The sequence below is a fragment of the Bombina bombina genome, chromosome 3 (assembly GCF_027579735.1).
Source record: "Bombina bombina isolate aBomBom1 chromosome 3, aBomBom1.pri, whole genome shotgun sequence".
Taxonomy (NCBI): Eukaryota; Metazoa; Chordata; class Amphibia; order Anura; family Bombinatoridae; genus Bombina; species Bombina bombina.
In genome coordinates this window covers 112,708,911-112,727,508 of record NC_069501.1, presented here as the reverse complement: position 1 = coordinate 112,727,508, position 18,598 = coordinate 112,708,911, and the positions used below count along the sequence as shown (strand labels likewise).

At 38.6% G+C, this 18,598-nt stretch overlaps 1 protein-coding gene across 1 annotated transcript in view; it reads right to left on the bottom strand.

Moving 5' to 3' along the window:
- Nucleotides 1-18,598, bottom strand: part of PATL2 (PAT1 homolog 2) — a 106,822-nt gene that overhangs the window by 48,266 nt on the left and 39,958 nt on the right. Inside the window, exons 7-11 of the mRNA XM_053705958.1 lie at nt 17,220-17,306; nt 15,925-16,094; nt 15,429-15,500; nt 15,202-15,340; nt 14,595-14,715 (exon numbers count right to left, since the gene is read on the bottom strand). Of these exons, the coding sequence (XP_053561933.1) occupies nt 14,595-14,715; nt 15,202-15,340; nt 15,429-15,500; nt 15,925-16,094; nt 17,220-17,306 (589 nt within the window). The remainder of the gene's footprint in view (nt 1-14,594; nt 14,716-15,201; nt 15,341-15,428; nt 15,501-15,924; nt 16,095-17,219; nt 17,307-18,598) is intronic.

The window sequence follows — 18,598 nt, the reverse complement described above, 5'->3', positions numbered from 1 at the left end:
GGACCTTGTATTAGAAGGTCCTGCCTCAGAGGCAGAGACCATGGTGGACAGGACGACATGCCCACTAGGTCTGCATACCAGGTCCTGCGTGGCCACGCAGGCGCTATCAGAATCACCGATGCTCTCTCCTGTTTGAACTTGGCAATCAGTCGAGGTAGCAGCGGAAATGGTGGAAACACATAAGCCATGTTGAAAACCCAAGGGGCTGCCAGAGCATCTATCAGCGCCGCTCCCGGGTCCTCCCCTGGACCTGGATCCATAACAAGGAAGCTTGGCGTTCTGGCGAGACGCCATGAGATCCAGTTCTGGTTTGCCCCAACGATGAATCAGTTGAGCGAAGACCTCCGGATGAAGTTCCCACTCCCCCGGATGAAAAGTCTGGCGACTTAGAAAGTCTGCCTCCCAGTTCTCCACGCCTGGGATGTAGATCGCTGACAGGTGGCAAGAGTGAGACTCTGCCCAGCGAATTATCTTTGAGACTTCTAACATCGCTAGGGAACTCCTGGTTCCGAAGCCTTTGAAAAAGCCTGGCCGAAGTCGGGGGAAACGCGTCAGGCCAGTCACTACAAACTATCGCTCTATTTGGGAAGCAGAACAATCTGTACACAGAAGCCGGTTACACGCTCAGGTTAAGGATCCGGATTACCAAAACCTGATGTTGTTTGACTAAGAGCTGAAAGGCGAAGGACCATCTATGCCACTGTTACAGGAGCTGCAGACCCAAGGAGTGTTTTAATGCATATCATTTATTTTTATCTAGTAAGTGCAATCATTATTGTGCATGTGTCACTTTGTTATTAAACGTTTACACTTGAATCGTGCCTTGTGCGCCTGTTTTTTCTTCTTTGTTTTATGTTTCTACCTCTGAGCCAAGACCGGTGAATTGCTGGCTGGAACAAGGCTGCACTACAAAGGCACAAAGATTGGATTTTAACTCTTTTCCAGAGGAACCGCTTTGGATAGCATTCTACAATTAAAGAAAGAATCTGCAAGATACCAGCTGCAAGAATTTATCCTCAAACTAATTTCTCCTTTACAAGGTACTGTGGTCTAGTCCTTTTTTGATAACAGATTCATGTTACTTGGATTGTATATACTCTCTATCAGAATTTGATACTTTTTGCTGTCGGCATAAGAGCGCAAAAAATCTTTTGTTTTAATCTGTATGAGACTTGGCAATTTGAAAACTTGATGCTTGTATCAGAATGTCATCTAGGTACGGAGCCACCGCTATGCCTCGCGGTCTTAGCACCGCCAGAAGTGAGCCCAGAACCTTTGTAAAAATTCTCGGGGCCATAGCTAACCCGAAGGGAAGAGCTACAAACTGGTAATGCCTGTCTAGAAAGGCAAATCTTAGGTACCGATAATGATCTTTGTGAATCGGTATATGAAGGTAGGCATCCTTTAAGTCTACTGTGGTCATGTATTGACCCTCTTGGATCATGGGTAGGATGGTTCGAATAGTTTCCATTTTGAATGATGGAACTCTTAGGAATTTGTTTAGGATTTTTAAGTCCAAGATTGGTCTGAAGGTTCCCTCTTTCTTGGGAACCACAAACAGATTTGAGTAAAAACCTTGCCCTTGTTCCGTCCGCGGAACTGGGTGGATCACCCCCATTACTAGGAGGTCTTGTACACAGCGTAGAAATGCCTCTTTCTTTATTTGGTTTGCTGATAATCTTTAAAGATGAAATCTCCCTTGTGGAGGAGAAGCTTTGAAGTCCAGAAGATAACCCTGAGATATGATCTCCAACGCCCAGGGATCCTGGACATCTCTTGCCCAAGCCTGGGCGAAGAGAGAAAGTCTGCCCCCCACTAGATCCGTTTCCGGATAGGGGGCCCTCTCTTCATGCTGTCTTAGGGGAAGAAGTAGGTTTTCTGGCCTGCTTGCCCTTGTTCCAGGACTGGTTAGCTTTCCAGCCCTGTCTGTAACGAGCAACAGTTCCTTCCTGTTTTGGAGCGGAGGAAGTTGATGCTGCTCCTGCCTTGAAGTTACGAAAGGCACGAAAATTAGACTGTTTGGCCTTTGATTTGGCCCTGTCCTGAGGAAGAGTATGACCCTTACCTCCAGTAATGTCAGCAATAATTTCTTTCAAGCCGGGCCCGAATAAGGTCTGCCCTTTGAAAGGAATATTAAGCAATTTAGATGTCACGTCAGCTGACCAGGATTTAAGCCATAGCGCTCTGCGCGCCTGGATGGCGAATCCGGAGTTCTTAGCCGTTAGTTTGGTTAAATGTACAACGGCATCAGAAACAAATGCATTAGCTAGCTTAAGTGCTTTAAGCTTGTCCATAATCTCATCCAATGGAGCTGTGCGAATGGCCTCTTCCAGAGACTCAAACCAGAATGCCGCAGCAGCAGTGACAGGCGCAATGCATGCAAGGGGCTGTAAGATAAAACCTTGTTGAACAAACATTTTCTTAAGGTAACCTTCTAATTTTTTATCCATTGAATCCGAAAAAGCACAACTATCCTCCACCGGGATAGTGGTACGTTTAGCTAAAGTAGAAACCCTAGCAATAAACGGAGGTTCTCAAGCTTAAATTTAAAATTAGAAATCTCTGAATCCGGTCTCCCTGGATCAGATCCGTCACCCACAGAATGAAGCTCTCCGTCCTCATGTTCTGCAAATTGTGACGCAGTATCGGACATGGCTCTCACATCATCAGCGCGCTCTGTCCTTAACCCAGAGCTATCGCGCTTGCCTCTTAATTCTGGCAATTTAGATAATACCTCTGTCATAACAGTAGCCATGTCTTGCAAAGTGATTTGTATGGGCCTCTCTGATGTACTTGGCGCCACAATATCACGCGCCTCCTGAGCGGGAGGCGAAGGTACTGACACGTGAGGAGAGTTAGTCGGCATAACTTCCCCCTCGTTGTCTGGTGATAATTTCTTTACAGATAAAGACTGACTTTTATTCAAAGTGACATCAATACACTTAGTAATTTGTAGTTGAGAGTGGCGCTACTAAAAGCTAAATAGTATTAAAAACTATGAGAGGAAATATATGTATTACCTATTGAATATGTTTTATATGTATATACTTTACCTAAATCAAATAGAAAATTAAATATCCATAGAAATAAGTATACATTTATTTTTAAAATAACCGTTACTGGAATTTGTATTTAGGAAGAATACATGTGTTCTATTCACATAAATTTCAAATGCATTTTAGTACATTCAAAAGTTTATTATATTACAATCATATGATGAGAAAAAACTAAAAAATATAAAATACACAGCTGTATATCTATATAAATAAAATATTTCGCTAATGACTCACAAAGTAAAAACAGATATTAATATAATAAAATATTAATGAGAGAGCCCAGATAATTTTGAGTCTTTCCTAGTAAAGTAACGATGTCCACAAATATTACTTAGAAGTGTGGTCTGTATATTGAAACAAAAGGATTTGTTAAATTGTTGGAAAGATTCTCTTAGTAACACAATTGTTTCAAACAGTTCATATAATATCCAAGTTCAATTGATAAAATACCAAAGTTCAAATGAATAGAGTGGCAAAGTTCCCAAATAGATGTAAAAAATCCAGTATGTTTAGCAGGGCGACAATCTTGCTTGTGTGTTATTTGCAGTAAATTTAAATGGCACTTTATGAGGTATATCTGACCCGCTATATAAGTGGTCTTACCTCCTTCTTCATGTGTTAACCCCGCTTCATAGGTGGTCTTACCTCTTTTTGAATGTGGTTGAAGTCTCTAGGCTTACCGGTCTTTTAAGTTTGGGTAAACGTAGCGGTGCAGCGATTCGGCTTTCTTCAACTTGCGCAAGCTCTCCTATAAACCGATGGCTTCTTTACCTGCTCTTAGTACTCAGGTGTACGCAGGTGTAGATCTGTGTGAGGTCCGTTAGTCTTCCTGCACTTAGTACTCCTTGTACGCAGGTTACAGACAGGTGACTGGTTTCTTTAGCTCCGACCAGTATGATAATGTACCTTTTGGAATGGGTTCCACAGTCTGGGTTGGCAAAGGGATTCCTTGCAATACAACTTTCTATCACAGTTTTCTACGCGTTTCACCAGCGTTCCGGGCTTTTTCAAGATACCCATTCATCAATACACTTAGTACACATATTTCTATGGGGCTCCACACTGGCCTTCAAACATAATGAACAAACAGATTCATCTGTGTCAGACATGTTTAAACAGACTAGCAATGAGACTAGCAAGCTTGGAAAATACTTTCAAATAAGTTTACAAGCAATATAAAAAACGCTACTGCGCCTTTAAGAAGCACAAAAAAAAAAAAACTGTCACAGTTGAAATAACAATGAACCAAATCAGTTATAGCAACCAAATTTTCACAGTAAATGTATTAAGTTAGCAAAGTATTGCACCCACTAGCAAATGGATGACTAACCCCTTAATACCCAAAACGGATAACAATTTAATAATAATTATAAACGTTTTTATCACAGTCAAACACACTGTCACAGGTCTGCTGTGACTGATTACCTCCCTCAAAATGAATTTTGAAGACCCCTGAGCTCTCTAGAGACGTCCTGGATCAAGGAGGAAGAAGCAGGAAGACTGACTGAATTTTTACTTCACAAAAAAGCGCTAAAATAGGCCCCTCCCACTCATATTACAACAGTGGGAAACCTCAGTTAGCCGTTTCTATGCAGAAATATACGTCAGCCATGTGGAAAAAATCATGCCCCAAAAGATTTATCACCAAAGTACCTCACAAAAACGAATAACATGCCAGTAAACGTTTTAAACATACATTTTAAAAGTTATGTAGTGTTATTAACAAGCCTGCTACCAGTCGCTTCTACTGCAGTTAAGGCTCATACATTACTTCAGTATTAACAGTATTTTCTTAGTCAAATTCCATTCCTTAGAAAATTACTTACTGCACATACATTCATCAGCCTGATACCAGTCGCTACTACTGCATTTAAGGCTGTACTTACATTACATCGGTATCAGCAGTATTTTCTTAGTCAATTCCATTCCTTAGAAAAATATTTTACTGCACATACCTCATCTGCAGGGGACCCCGCATGCTATTCCCTTTCTGAAGTTACCCCACTCCTCAGAATGTGCGAGAACAGCTAGTGGATCTTAGTTACTTCTGCTAAGATCATAGAAAATGCAGGCAGATTCTTCTTCTAAATACTGCCTGAGAGAAAAACAGCACACTCCGGTGCCATTTAAAATAACAAACTTTTGATTGTGATTGAAGAAATAATTAAGTATAAAAACTCCACACTCCTCTCACACCTTCCTACTATGTTGAGAGTTGCAAGAGAATGACTGGATATGACATGTGAGGGGAGGAGCTATATAGCAGCTCTGCTTTGGGTGATCCTCTTGCAACTTCCTGTTGGGAAGGGAATATATCCCATAAGTAATGGATGATCCGTGGACTGAATACACTTGACAAGAGAAAAGGGACAGGAAACCCCAAAAGTTCTATCATGATTTGAATAGAACATACAGTTTAAACACGTTTTCAAGTTACTTCTTTTAACTAAATTGCTTCATTCTTTGCTGAAGGAACAGCATATTTGCACTACTGGCAGTCAATACAACACATCTAGTTGGCCAAATCTGTGCAGGCACCATCGGCAACTAGCTCCCACTGCTGTAGGATATGTGCATATTCTTTATAAGGGTACCACGAGAATGTGTTTAGCTGTAATTTTCCTCTTACTCATTTACTGTACCCACACATATACCGTTTTCATGCCATTAAATGGACTTTCTAAAGATACTGTTATTTTCATCATATTATAATTTACTATAAAAAAAAAAAAAAAAAAAAAAAAAAAGTATAAAATATGAGGAATAAAAATGGGAAAAAAAAAAAAAAACACACTTTTTCTAACTTTGACCCTCAAAATCTGTTACACATCTACAACCACCAAAAAACACCCATGCTAAATAGTTTCTACATTTTGTCAACCCAAAGTATTGATCTAGACCCATTTTGATATATTTCATGCCACCATTTCACCGCCAAATGCGATCAAATACAAAAAAAAAAAAAAAGTTAACTTTTTCACTAACTTTAGGTTTCTTACTGAAATTATTTACAAACAGCTTGTGCAATTATGGCACAAAAGGTTGTAAATGCTTCTCTGGGATCCCCTTTGTTCAGAAATAGCAGACATATGGCTTTGGCATTGCTTTTTGGCAATTAGAAGGCTGCTAAATGCCGCTGTGCACCACACGTGTATTATGCCCAGCAGTGAAGGGGTTAATTAGGTAGCTTGTAGGGTTAATTTTAGCTTTAGTGTAGAGCTCAGCCTCCCACTAGACAAATCCCACTCCCTGACCCCGCTCAAACAGCTCTCTTCCCTCCCCACCTCACAATTGTCACCACCATCTTAATTACTGGCAGAACGTCTGCCAGTACTATAAAAAGGCTTTTTTGTTTTAGTTATTCTGCAGTGTTGGATCTCCCTTAGCCCCCAACCTCCCTGATCCCCACCCAGCTCTAACACTCCCCCTTCTACCTAGTTGCCGCCATCTAAAAGGCTTTTTTTTTTTTTTTTTTTTTAAATAAACTGGGTACAGATAGATTAGATACACATATACACACACACACACACACACACACACACACACAAATCCCCCAATTTTCTGTAGTGTAGCTGCCCCCCTCAATACTCTCCCCCTCTCCCTTACCCAAAATTGATTCCCCCTTCCCACAATTTAATTTAGCGCTCCCGCCCCACTGCACGCACTCTGGACTAACAGGATACGGAGCATAACCATCGATTGGCTGCCCACCCGCCTTCCTGCTCTGGCTAACAATCAACACACCAACAATCGGCAAAGAGGGGGTAAGAAAAAAAGTAACAAAATAAATAAATAAAAAAAAAAAAAAAAAAAAAAAAAGTGTATTGCAGTGTGATGCCTGCAATACCCTGAAAGCACCTTGAAGCACTTGAAACCCCAGACGACGTCAGGCATGTCCTTAGGCACATCCTACAAAAAGTGTCAGCTAATGACTGACACGTCCTTGGTCGTTAAGGAAATGGTATTCTGTATGGGAGAACATTTTGATGGAATTTCCTCATCTCTCCACGTTTTTCTACCTTGACAACTAATTGATATGGATTTTCCTCCTGGGGTAGGTTATATTGCAAAAGCGCTAAAGCTTAGAAAAATGCAGCCCTCAGAGAGCCAATTGTTGACGCGATTTGAGAAAAAAACATAATTTATACTTACCTGATAAATACATTTCTTTCATGATGGCAAGAGTCCATGATCCATTACTCCTGAAGACTACTCTTCCCTGCCACTAGAAAGCAGCAATAATTACTAAACCCCAAGAGCTCTATAAACCCCTCCCCTGACCTAACAGGACAGATTTTCAGGTTTACCTTGGGTGAGTGCAGGTAAAATTACAATGTTTACTAATCAGCAAATTTCACCTGTGCTCTGGAGGACAGGTTTTAAAACTAGTGGTCTAACGTATAGCCAAGCAAGAGATAGGAAGAAAAAAAAAAGCGCAACACAGGTTCTTTCTACCAGAGTAAAGAGGCAAAAGAAATAAAACCTGATGCATAGGCTCAGAAAGGAGAAGCCTGCAAAACCAAGATAAGAATTCAATATGGAGAAAAACTAGAACACCCCAAAAAATAATCAAATTTCTATATCTTGGCCCATATCCCTGGGTAATGCTTACAAGTGAGAACCCGCTCCCCCTGGACAAAAAAAAAAAAAAACACACCTCCTTTAACACTAGAAACTCACAATGAATATCTATAAAGGCTTCCAAAACTAAAATAAGAACTCAATATGGAACTGTAGTTTTCTTGCCTGGATGAATATGGGCCAAAGTGTGAAAGATATCAGATATTGTGCCGATTTTCCCAGATATGGTTTGAATTTGAAAAGACTAAAAATTTTCAGAGTTGGAGCGCTAATACCTATCAGAAAAACTAACATCTAAGAAATTAAATAACAGGAATATTTATAGTGGAGGCATAGTTGATTCATCCAAGGAAAAAAAAAAAAATGTGGTTTTCTTTCTAGCTTTCAGAAATGTCTGAGTTACTGGAGATGAAAATTTTCATCTGCTGTAAACTGACAAACAGTATGCAACAAAAAGGTCCTTAGGGGGAAAAAAAATAAATATATCTTGAGACACTGGCAGTGTAAAACAAAAGTTGTTTAATTTGCAGCTTGAACTAAAAAAGGAACCAATGACTGGGGGAAAAAAATAAAAATGAATAAACAGGATCATTGAAAATGTTACTTTCCTTTTTCCAGAAAGTGAGGAATGAGGGGGAATCGTGAAAACACATAGCATCACTCCCAGGGCATGAATATCTGGGAAGGGATAGAAATATTGTGGAACTTGATTGAGACTATAGATTTATTTCCAGAATGTCCACATCCACAATCTCCTGGAAAAGCAAATTGTGGAATTAACATCCCATTGGAAATACCCGTTTCTAACAGAAGATTGCATTGAGCCCACATAAATAATGGAGAGCTCTTCTTCAGGACTGACCTCTTGTTCCTCTTCTATAGAAGGATCCAATCTGACTCAAACAAGAGTGAACAGGTTCAAATTCAGAACATAAGACAAGACCTTGTTAGTCTAATTGAACAAAGCAAAGAGATAAAAGCCAAGTATCTTAAAAAAAAATTGTGGGGGGGGGGGGGGGACACAACCGCCAATTTGCCCAAAAACCTTCTAAGAACTGAAATAGAACATCCAATTTCAAATATTTTGCAGGAAGTGGCAATGTACCAAAGCAAAAACATTTTTTTTCCAGATGTCCTAATCTGAATGAAAGTTTGCTCCAAGCAAAATAAAATAGTTTACTAAACATAAAAAAAAAAAATCTCCTCTTACCCTTAGTCTGAATTAAGAATAATCAAAAGAAAAACCTACTTAAAATTACCCTTAAGTCAAATTAAACTTTCACGATTCAGATAAAAGTATGCAGATTTAAGACACCTTTCAAATATAACTTCCATTATCAAATTTTGCACAGTCTTACTGCTTATTTAAAATTCAGATTAAGTGCTGTTGCAGTCTTTGCAGTCTTTGAATTGTGCAGGTTAATTATGCAATTCTACCATATCAGTGGTTCATTAAAAGGAAATTCAAACAAAGTGAAAGTTAAGTTTTATTACTTTGCAAGACTTTAGTTAAGCTTACCCTAACGTAATCCTGAACTTTTTTTTTCTTTTTTTTTTAAATGTCTATATTGATATCTCCCTACCGTTGCGATGTCTGACTCCTCCCAGATATTACTTCCTTCTTTTCTTGTGCTTGACGTATAGAGCGGACCCACCCGCTTTCTACATCAGATCAGAGAGCGTTCACGAGGCTTCGTGAAACAGCACACGCGTCAATCGCCAATCTCAATGTCTTCTGCGCAAGCACGATTCTGTGTCTTATGGGGATTCCTGGATCTTGCCAATATTCATGCGCTAATCGTGAGTGCACGTGGATGCAGAGATGAGCGAGAGAACAATTTGCACATGCGCAAAGGCTAAAGTAGGCAGGTGATGTGTACCGATGGCCGCCTATCATCAACAATGTATAGCGCCACCAAATTCCGTAGCACTGGGTACAATGATAGGGGTATACAATGACATTTTGGTAAAAATACAAAACATAAAACTAAACAAATCTGGTACAGGGGGAAGAGGGCCCTGCTCCGGAGAGCTTAGTGTCTACAGGTTTAGGGTGCAGAGACATAAGGTTGGGGTAGCTTGTTACATCAGTTGTAGTTGCAGTAGTGAGTCAAGCAGTTCATGTATTAGTTTGGTTCGGATGAGGGATGGAGGAGATATGGTAAGCCTCTCTGAATAGGGGGGTTTTCAAGAAGCGTCTGATGCTATACAAGGTTGGAGACAGTCTTATGGAGCGAGGTAGAGAGTTCCAGAGGACAGGAGCACCACATGCAAAGTCTTTGAGGCGGGAGTGGGACGTAGAGATAACAGGAGTGAAGAGACGTAGGTCAGAGGTTGATTGAAGAGGACGGGATGGGGAATATTTCACGATAAGAGGAAATATAGTTGGGAGTTGGACTGTTTAGTGCTTTGTAAGTTAAGGTTAATACATTAAACTGTATTCTGGAGTGTATGGGGAGCCAGTGCAGAGACTGGCAGAGCGGAGTCGCTGATGTAGATCGGCGACTTAGGTGGATGAGTCTAGCTGAAGCATTCATAATAGATTGGAGGGAGGAGAGACGGTGTTTTGGAAGGCCATTTAGGAGTAGGTTTCAGTAATCAATGCGTAACAAAATGAGGGAATGAATAAGTATTTGTCATTTTTTTTGAGTAAGGAAGGGATGAATTCTGGAAATGTTGCGTAGGTGTGAATGGCAGGATAAAAATATGTGGGTTGAATGTGAGCTTTGAGTCTAGTGTGACCCCAAGACAGCGAACCTGGGGTGAGGTTTGAGGATAGAGTTTAACTGTCAGAGAAATGTCAGGTGTTGGATGTCTCAAAGAGGGGGGGGGGGGGGGAATAAAAAGCAGCTCAGTTTTGGACAGATTGAGTTGGAGGTAGTGTGAAGACATCCAAGAGTAAAATTGCAGAGAGGCAGTTGGAAATCTGGTTAAGTAAAGAGGGAGAGATATCAGGAGAGGAAAGATAGATTTGGGTATCAGCATATAAGGGGAAACTTATAGCCTCCTTTTGGATTCCAGTACCAAAGTAAGGATGTATAGAGAGAAAAGCAAGGGACCCAAGACAGAGCCTTGTGGTAGTCCAACTGAAAGAGGCATAGGATATGTTGTCAAAGGAACCTGAAAACGAGCAGTTTGAGAGATATGAGGCAAGCCAGGAGAGGGCTGTGTCTCGGAAGCCAAATGAATGTAGTATTTTTAGGAGGAGAGGATGGTCAACTGTGTCAAAAGCAGCAGATGGGTCAAGAAGAAATAGTAAGGAGTAGTGGCATTTTGCTTTAGCTGATAACAGGTCATTTGTTACTTTAGCAAGAGCAGTTTCTGTTGAGTTAGGGTGGAATCCAGATTGCAGTGGATTAAGTAAAGAGTTAGTTGTGAGAAATTGAGTTAGCCGATTGTAGACCAGTCGTTCCAATAATTTTGAAGCAAAGGGAAGGAGACCGGTCGATAGAAGGGAGTTGAGGGGTCAAGCGAGGGCTTTTCTAGGATTGATGCATGCGGAAATGTGCCAGCGGTGAGAGATGGGTTAAAGAGATGAGTTAGGGTAGGGGTTAGTGAAGGAAAAAGAGAGAAAAAGAGAAAAAGAGAAAGAGAAAAAGAGAAAGAGAGAAAAAGAGAGAAAAAGAGAGAGAAAGGGAGAAAAAGAGAGAAAGGGAGAAAAAGAGAGAAAAAGATAGAAAGAGAGAAAAAGATAGAAAGAGAGAAAGAGAGAGGAAGTTGTGAAGGAATAGGGTCAAGTGGGCAGGTTGTGAGATGAGCCAAGGATAGGAGTACAGAGACTTCTTCCTCTGTTACAGGGGGGGGAAGTAGCAAAGTTTTGTTAATAGAAGGGGTGGGTAGGATTGCTGGGTGTGAGGTGCATATCTCTTTCCTAATTGTGTCAATTTTATTTTTGAAGTGATCAGCAATAATCTGAGCAGTGAGGTTGGTAGTGGGCGGGGGTGCAGGAGGACGTAGAAGGTAAGTCCTATTTAATTTGGTAGATTAATTATATCCTGGATCGTGATAATAGTAACTTTACTTTCACTTTAAGTGACACCCTTGCTTGCCATAACAAAAATAATAAAATAATAATAACACCCCACACACATTCGGCTTGTATGACAGGACAATAAGTCTATACAGAAAAATGACTGAAACATAATACATAACCAGGCTGTTATCTATTATAGAATACCCAAATGTTGTCTCTCCCTGAAAAGAAAGGCAGAATTAATATATCTTGAATTCTAAAAGAACAGGATGTTATATTTTGTTCATATCATAAGTACTTAACATTTATTAGGAAAGGTCTTGTATTTTAACAAAAAACATTCCTTATTTTAAACCAAATAAGTTGCAAAATGAAAAATAAGTTAACTTTTGAGACATGATCAGGGTAAAAAAAAAAAACCTAAAAAAAAAAAAAAACCTGAGCCTTAAGACTCTTACCAGATTTGTAGTAACCATGGAATGATATAAAGTAAGAACTAGTACATAGCTGATTTTTTTTTTTTTTTTTTTTTTTTTTTTTTTTTTACCTGAAGATCTACAAAGGGGAAGGAAAAAAACCAAAAACAAACACACCACACGCACACAGTAAATGCAAGAGGTTGCTTAACAGTAAAGACACCGCCAGGACAGAATTTAAAATATGACCCTGGCTTTTTTTTGCAAACTACAAGTATGAAATTATTATTATATATAAAAACAAACTACAAATGTTAGGGATAAAAACCAAACAAAAAAAACTAAAGACTTAAAAAAAAAAAAAAAAAAAAAAAAATCAGTAAAGTGCACAAAGAAATAATTGAGTTTTGGGAGGAACCTAGGGGAACAAACAGCAGCTGACTTCAATCACCCAGATAAACCCAGGTAAGTGCATACATGTGGAGAGGGTCTCCCAGTCCTGTCCACATGATGGCTGGACAGAACTAGGAGGGGACAGGGTTTAAAGGAGGTACCTTTATACAAGTAACCAGTGGAGTGGGCAGTTCTGTCCACGCCCCTCAGGGGAAGGGTTCTCACTTGTAATCATTACCAGGGAGGGCCAAAAGAATTGGTTTAGCATTAGACTTTAATCAAGCCAATGCCTGCTAATCTTTCATATATTCATAGCTTTATTCAATCTTCCAGAGGGAAAAGAACAAACACAAAAAAAAAAAAAGAAATCCGACCCTTCAAAAGAACTGGCGGATAAACCCTTACCCAAAAAATCATGCAAAAACCCTTAGGAATTCTTAAAAGAATGCAAGGGGAAAAAAAACAAACATGTACCCTTACACGAAGAAATAAAGGTCCTCCAAACCTAAACTTCCTGGATACAAGCTCACTAACGTGTAACAGTCTCAATAACTGAATCAGACATCCCTCTCTGCTTAGGCACTATTTTTGTTCCATCTCAAAGTTAATAGTTGAGACCTGTATGGAAAAAAAAACTAACAGACATTAAGAGCAAGAGGGCAACTGGATATCTTAACTAGATCTGTGAGACAAAGCCAGAGTAACGATCAGACATTCCCTCTAGTCTGATTAGTCAACCACTCTAGATGAAAAACCAGGAGGTACAAAAAAATAAAATAAAAAACCACCACACACACACACCCCAAAAACCACACGTCAGACAAAAAGACCAAGAAAATACTTGGAGCATCCACTTGGAAAGAGAGAACAAATTAAGAGGCCATCAGATCTCTCTCTAGGAGACCCCAAAGATCCACTATTTGATAGAAAATATCCAGATGAAGAGACCACTCTCCTTGATGCAATGACTAACCACTAAGAAAAACTGTTTCCCAGTTCACTCCAGAAATATAAAACAAAAATTAAGCAACTGAAAGCTGCCTAGGAAAAAATTCCCGATATGTCCCTCATGGCTATGGAAGTGAGAGTTCCCCCTTGATTGGCAAATGCTACTGCTGAAACATAGTTTAATTGAAAGCGGAGATAAGACTACCTTTCCAACAAAGGCCAACTGAAGAACTAATCTCCAGACGGCCCCCTCTCCTGAAATACTTGCTGATTCAGCTACCAAGACAGAGACTGGCTTGATCTGAAATCTAGATGAATCCTTGATATAGCATAGAAAGACCCCTGCATCACTGTCAAAGCATACAAACCTGAAGAGCCTTCATCATGAGGAAGCAAGCTAACTGAAAAAAACATTCAAAACCAACAACCACCACCAGTCTGAGGAACCTGCAAACTTTTAGACCAGAAGGGCAAACCTAAAAAAAAAACCCTCACAACAGATAAAGCCAAAAAGTCACTACTTTGACAATCACTCACATAGGAATATTATGTCCTTTTTGTAACCCTAGAATTCATAACAGTAAGCCTTAAATTATCTAAATAAAATGAAAGCAGAGGAAATCTGTTCTAAAAAATAAAATCATACGTTTTGTAAAGAAATGCTTCTGAACATAATCTGGTATTGATATCTATTCTCAGGCACAGTATCATTCTCCTTGCTGCATTACAGAAAGGGGAAAAGAAACTACCATTGTTTTCAGAAGAGTAATGGAACCTTTTTTCTCTCCTCATAAGTGTAAAATACATTTCACTAAAGCGATATTTGAGCTCCACTTTGTAATACCAGCGCATGCAAATGTGCGCTGGCATTACTAGTCCGGTGCAATGCAAACATGACCTTGCATTAACATTGCTCTCAATGGGAGCCTCGTTCTGATTCCCGCCATAAGCGGCATAGAACCATAAGCACTGAAAAGTTTACATTGCAAACACCCGACACCCACCAACTTTAGCCCCTTATAACTGCCTTATGCAGTTACCTTATTAAAAAATATAAAATGATAATATTTTTAATAAAGATTAATACACTATTTTGGGGGCAATTGGGAGACATTTAGAAAATTAAAAAATTAAAATTTACTGTAACTAAAATCTTTTAATGCACTCTGAACATGTATGAGAATATTGTTGTCAATAGCAAAATAGTTCAAAAGTTTCATACTGTACCTGATTCATAAGTCTCTGCCTTTTGTATGTAAGGAGTAACTAGTTTAGTGGGCTCACGTTTTTTGCGTTCTCCCAAAAGTTCTTCCTCAGCAAGTTTTCGTTCTAGCTTCTCATAGTATTCCTAGATAACATACAATAGGCACAGTGTGAGGGGAACAAAACCACAGCCCACCTCAAACGTATTGCATGCACAAATATGAAGCAATCTATTAAAATAATAATAAAAAAATAAAATAAAATTATGAGGTCTCAGGTGTAGCTTAGAGACTAGAGGGTAAAGATACATATTGCACAAAATACCAGATATATGTAGAAATTTGTATTTATGAATACATAGAACATATTCTGCTATGTGAAGAACATTGGAATAAAATACATAAACATTTCTCAAGATAAAATTAGTTTAATTTTTTTTTTTTTTAAACCACAAGTTCTTAGAATATCTTAGTTTTGAATATCAGACCCTAAGATGTGCACAGATCTTAGTGTGTAGCACTTTAATATAAAAGGAATCAATCTCAGTAAGGAGCCAAATGCTGCAAGTGGCTACCACCTTCACGGACGATCCGAATGCACAAAGTATAAGTGGTAACATGATGCAACTCACCTGGTAATAATAGTCATCCAAATGTGGATTCTCACTTTGTAATTGGATCATCTGTACTTTAATTACCCATTCTTTTTCTTTCTGAGACATTAAACTAGCATACGGATCAGGTCTAGAATCCCACTTTTTCCGATTTGAGCTTAGGGAGAGGGAAAAATTCAAAAATAATTAAATAAAACTAGGTCTTGTAGTGTTCTTATCTGTGTGAATTATAAGATCACACACACCTCTGTGTTCGCTGCCGTTGGCTAAGGATCCTCCGATGTTGAGGATGTAACTGAGTCACATGCCCTGGAAACCTAGGGATTGTGAAAAAATAAATAAATGCATGCATGAACTGTGTCAATTAAATTGTAGAAATCTCCTTTAAGGTCAAAGAAAAATGTATGTGTTAATCGTTTTTGTAAAATTACTTGACTTATTTACTGGTCTGACAAATATTTATATTGCATATTTATATTGCAGCAGTTTACATTTAAAAAAAAAAAAAAGTGTGTGTATATATATATATATATATATATATATATATATATATATATATATATATATATATATATATATATATATATATATATATATATATATATGTGTACGTACCCATTGATAGACAAAAATGTATTAAAAAACTACCACACCCTTCCAAAAACATGTTTTTTCACCTAGAAGTTATTGCACAAAAGTAATAATTTTGTATGAATTAACCAATTTTAGAGTCAAAATTACCTAAATCTCTGCATTGTGCTTCCCATTGGACTGAAGAATGGGGATACGCTTGGACTAGGAGACATTGGACCAAAGTGCATCCTGACCATTTTTGGTGTCATAGGCCGAACTGGAGTGCTGACATTAGGAGACATTGGCCGAAAAGGAGTCTGAGACATAAAACCTGGAGACTTTGTAAGAAAATAGACAAGTGATTTAAAAAAAAAAAAAAAAAAAAAAATGAATAATAAATCTCTCAATTTTTTGCATCATGCTGAAATTGCATATCTGGCTGTAACAAAAATACAATCCTAGCTTCTCCCCCCCCCCCCCAAGAAACATTTTAATACTTTAAGAAAGTTTACTTGTAGATTGTGCAGGTTAAACAATCCAAAAACCTGCACAATTGAAGTCTTTAAGTTTAAAGGGACAGTAAAGTTAAAAAAAAAAAAAAAACAAAAAAAAAAAACTCATGATTTCAATAGGGCATGCAATTTTAAAACAACTTTCCAATTTACTTTTATTACCAATTTGCTTTGTTCTCTTTGTATTCTTAATTGAAAGCTAAATCTAGGAGGTTCATGTGCTAATTTCTTAGACCTTGAAGATTGCCTCTAATCTGAAATTATTTTGACAGTTTTTCACCACTAGAGGGCGTTAGTTCATGTGTTTCATATAGATAACATTGAGCTCAGGCACGTGAGGCTCCTAGGAGTCAGCACTGATTGACTAAAAATGCAAGTCTGTCAAAAGAACTGAAATAAGGGGGCAGTTTTCAGAGGCATAGATACAAGGTAATCAGAGGTAAAAAGTATATTATAACTGTTGGTTTTGCAAAATTGGGGAATGGGTAATAAAGGGATTATCTAACTTTTTAAACTGTCCCTTTAAAGCATTAAATGATCAGATCACAAAAAAAAAAAAAAAAAAAAAAAAAAAAAGAAGGACTCAATCCTGTAAAATCCAATGAAGCATCAAGGGGGTCCCTCCAATGGGCAATTTGTTAGCAGTAACCCCCATACAAGTCTTCTGTGGGGAAGCTTCCAACACCATTAAATGTTCATATCCGGATTTTGTTAGCAAATGTCTCCTTTATATTTTTGCAAATCCACCTACTCCAATTTCTAAACAAAGATTTCCAGCCCTGAAAACATGTGCGCTTAAAATCCGGATATGAACATGTAATATTGTGGGAAGCTTTCCCACAGAACACTCTGTAGAAACTCTTGCATGAGGTTACTGCGCATATAAATAAAAGCAATGCTCACTACCTGCATATTTGTTTTCTTCTTAATATGTATTTTGAATCACATTACCTGGTTTGGTGAAAAGATTGAGGGAGTCCTTCTGGGAGGTGTAAATGGAAAGGATGGCCTTATGGAGCGAGGAGTTACAGGCGATTGCTGAAAGAGATAGTTGCTTTCATTTTTCTTTTGAAGTTATAAAAAAAAAAAAAAAAGAAATTTATGCTTACCTGATAAATGTATTTCTTCTACGATATGACGAGTCCACGGATTTATATCTCCTCCCTTCCCTCCACCTACAGTCATTCGACCGAAGTTAGGAAGAGAAAGGAAAAGCCAAAAGGTGCAGAGGTGACTGAAGTTTAACTAAAATAGAATATATATACACCCGTCTTAAAAATGACAGGGTGGGCCGTGGACTCGTCATATCGTAGAAGAAATACATTTATCAGGTAAGCATAAGTTTACTTTTCTTCTACAACATATGACGAGTCCACGGATTTCATCCTTACTTGTGGGATACAATACCAAAGCTACAGGACACGGATGAAAGGGAGGGACAAGACAGACCTAAACGGAATGCACCACTGCTTGAAGAACCTCTCTCCCAAAACCAGCCTCAGAAGAAGCAAATTGACGAAATTTTTTAGTCACCTGCAAGTAAAACTTCAGGGCACGGACCACGTCCAAGTTATGCAACATACGCTCCTTCTTAGAAGAAGGGTTAGGACATAATGAAGGAACAACAATTTCCTGATTAATATTCTTATTTGAAACAACTTTAGGAAGGAAACCAGGTTTGGTACGTAAAACCACCTTATCAGAATGGAAGATAAGGCGAATCACATTGTAACACTGAAAGCTCCGAAACTCTATGAGCAGAAGAAATAGCAACCAAAAATAAAAAAAAATAAAAAACTTTCCAAGATAACCACTTAATATCTATGGAATGCATGGGTTCAAACGGAACCCCTTGAAGAACATTAAGAATTAAATTCAAACTCCAGGGTGGAGCAATTGGTCTAAACAGGCTTAATTCTGGTTAGAGCCTGACAAAAAGACTGAACGTCTGGAACATCTGCCAAACGTTTGTGTAATAAAATTGACAAAGTAGAGATTTGTCCCTTTAAAGGAACTTGCTGATAACCCTTTCTCCAATCCTTCTTGGAGAAAAGACAGAATCCTGGGAATCCTAACTCTACTCCATGAGTAGCTATCGGATTCACACCAAAAAAAAAACAAAAACAAAAAAAATTTACGCCATAGCTTATGATAAATCTTTCTAGTGACAGGCTTACGTGCCTGAATCAAAGTATCAATGACCGAATCAGAGAACCCCCGCTTAGATAAAATCAAGCTTTCAATCTCCAAGCATTCAGTTGCAGAGAAACTAGATTTGGGTGTTGGAAGGGTCCCTGAATGAGAAGTTCCTGCCTCAATGGAAGCTTCCA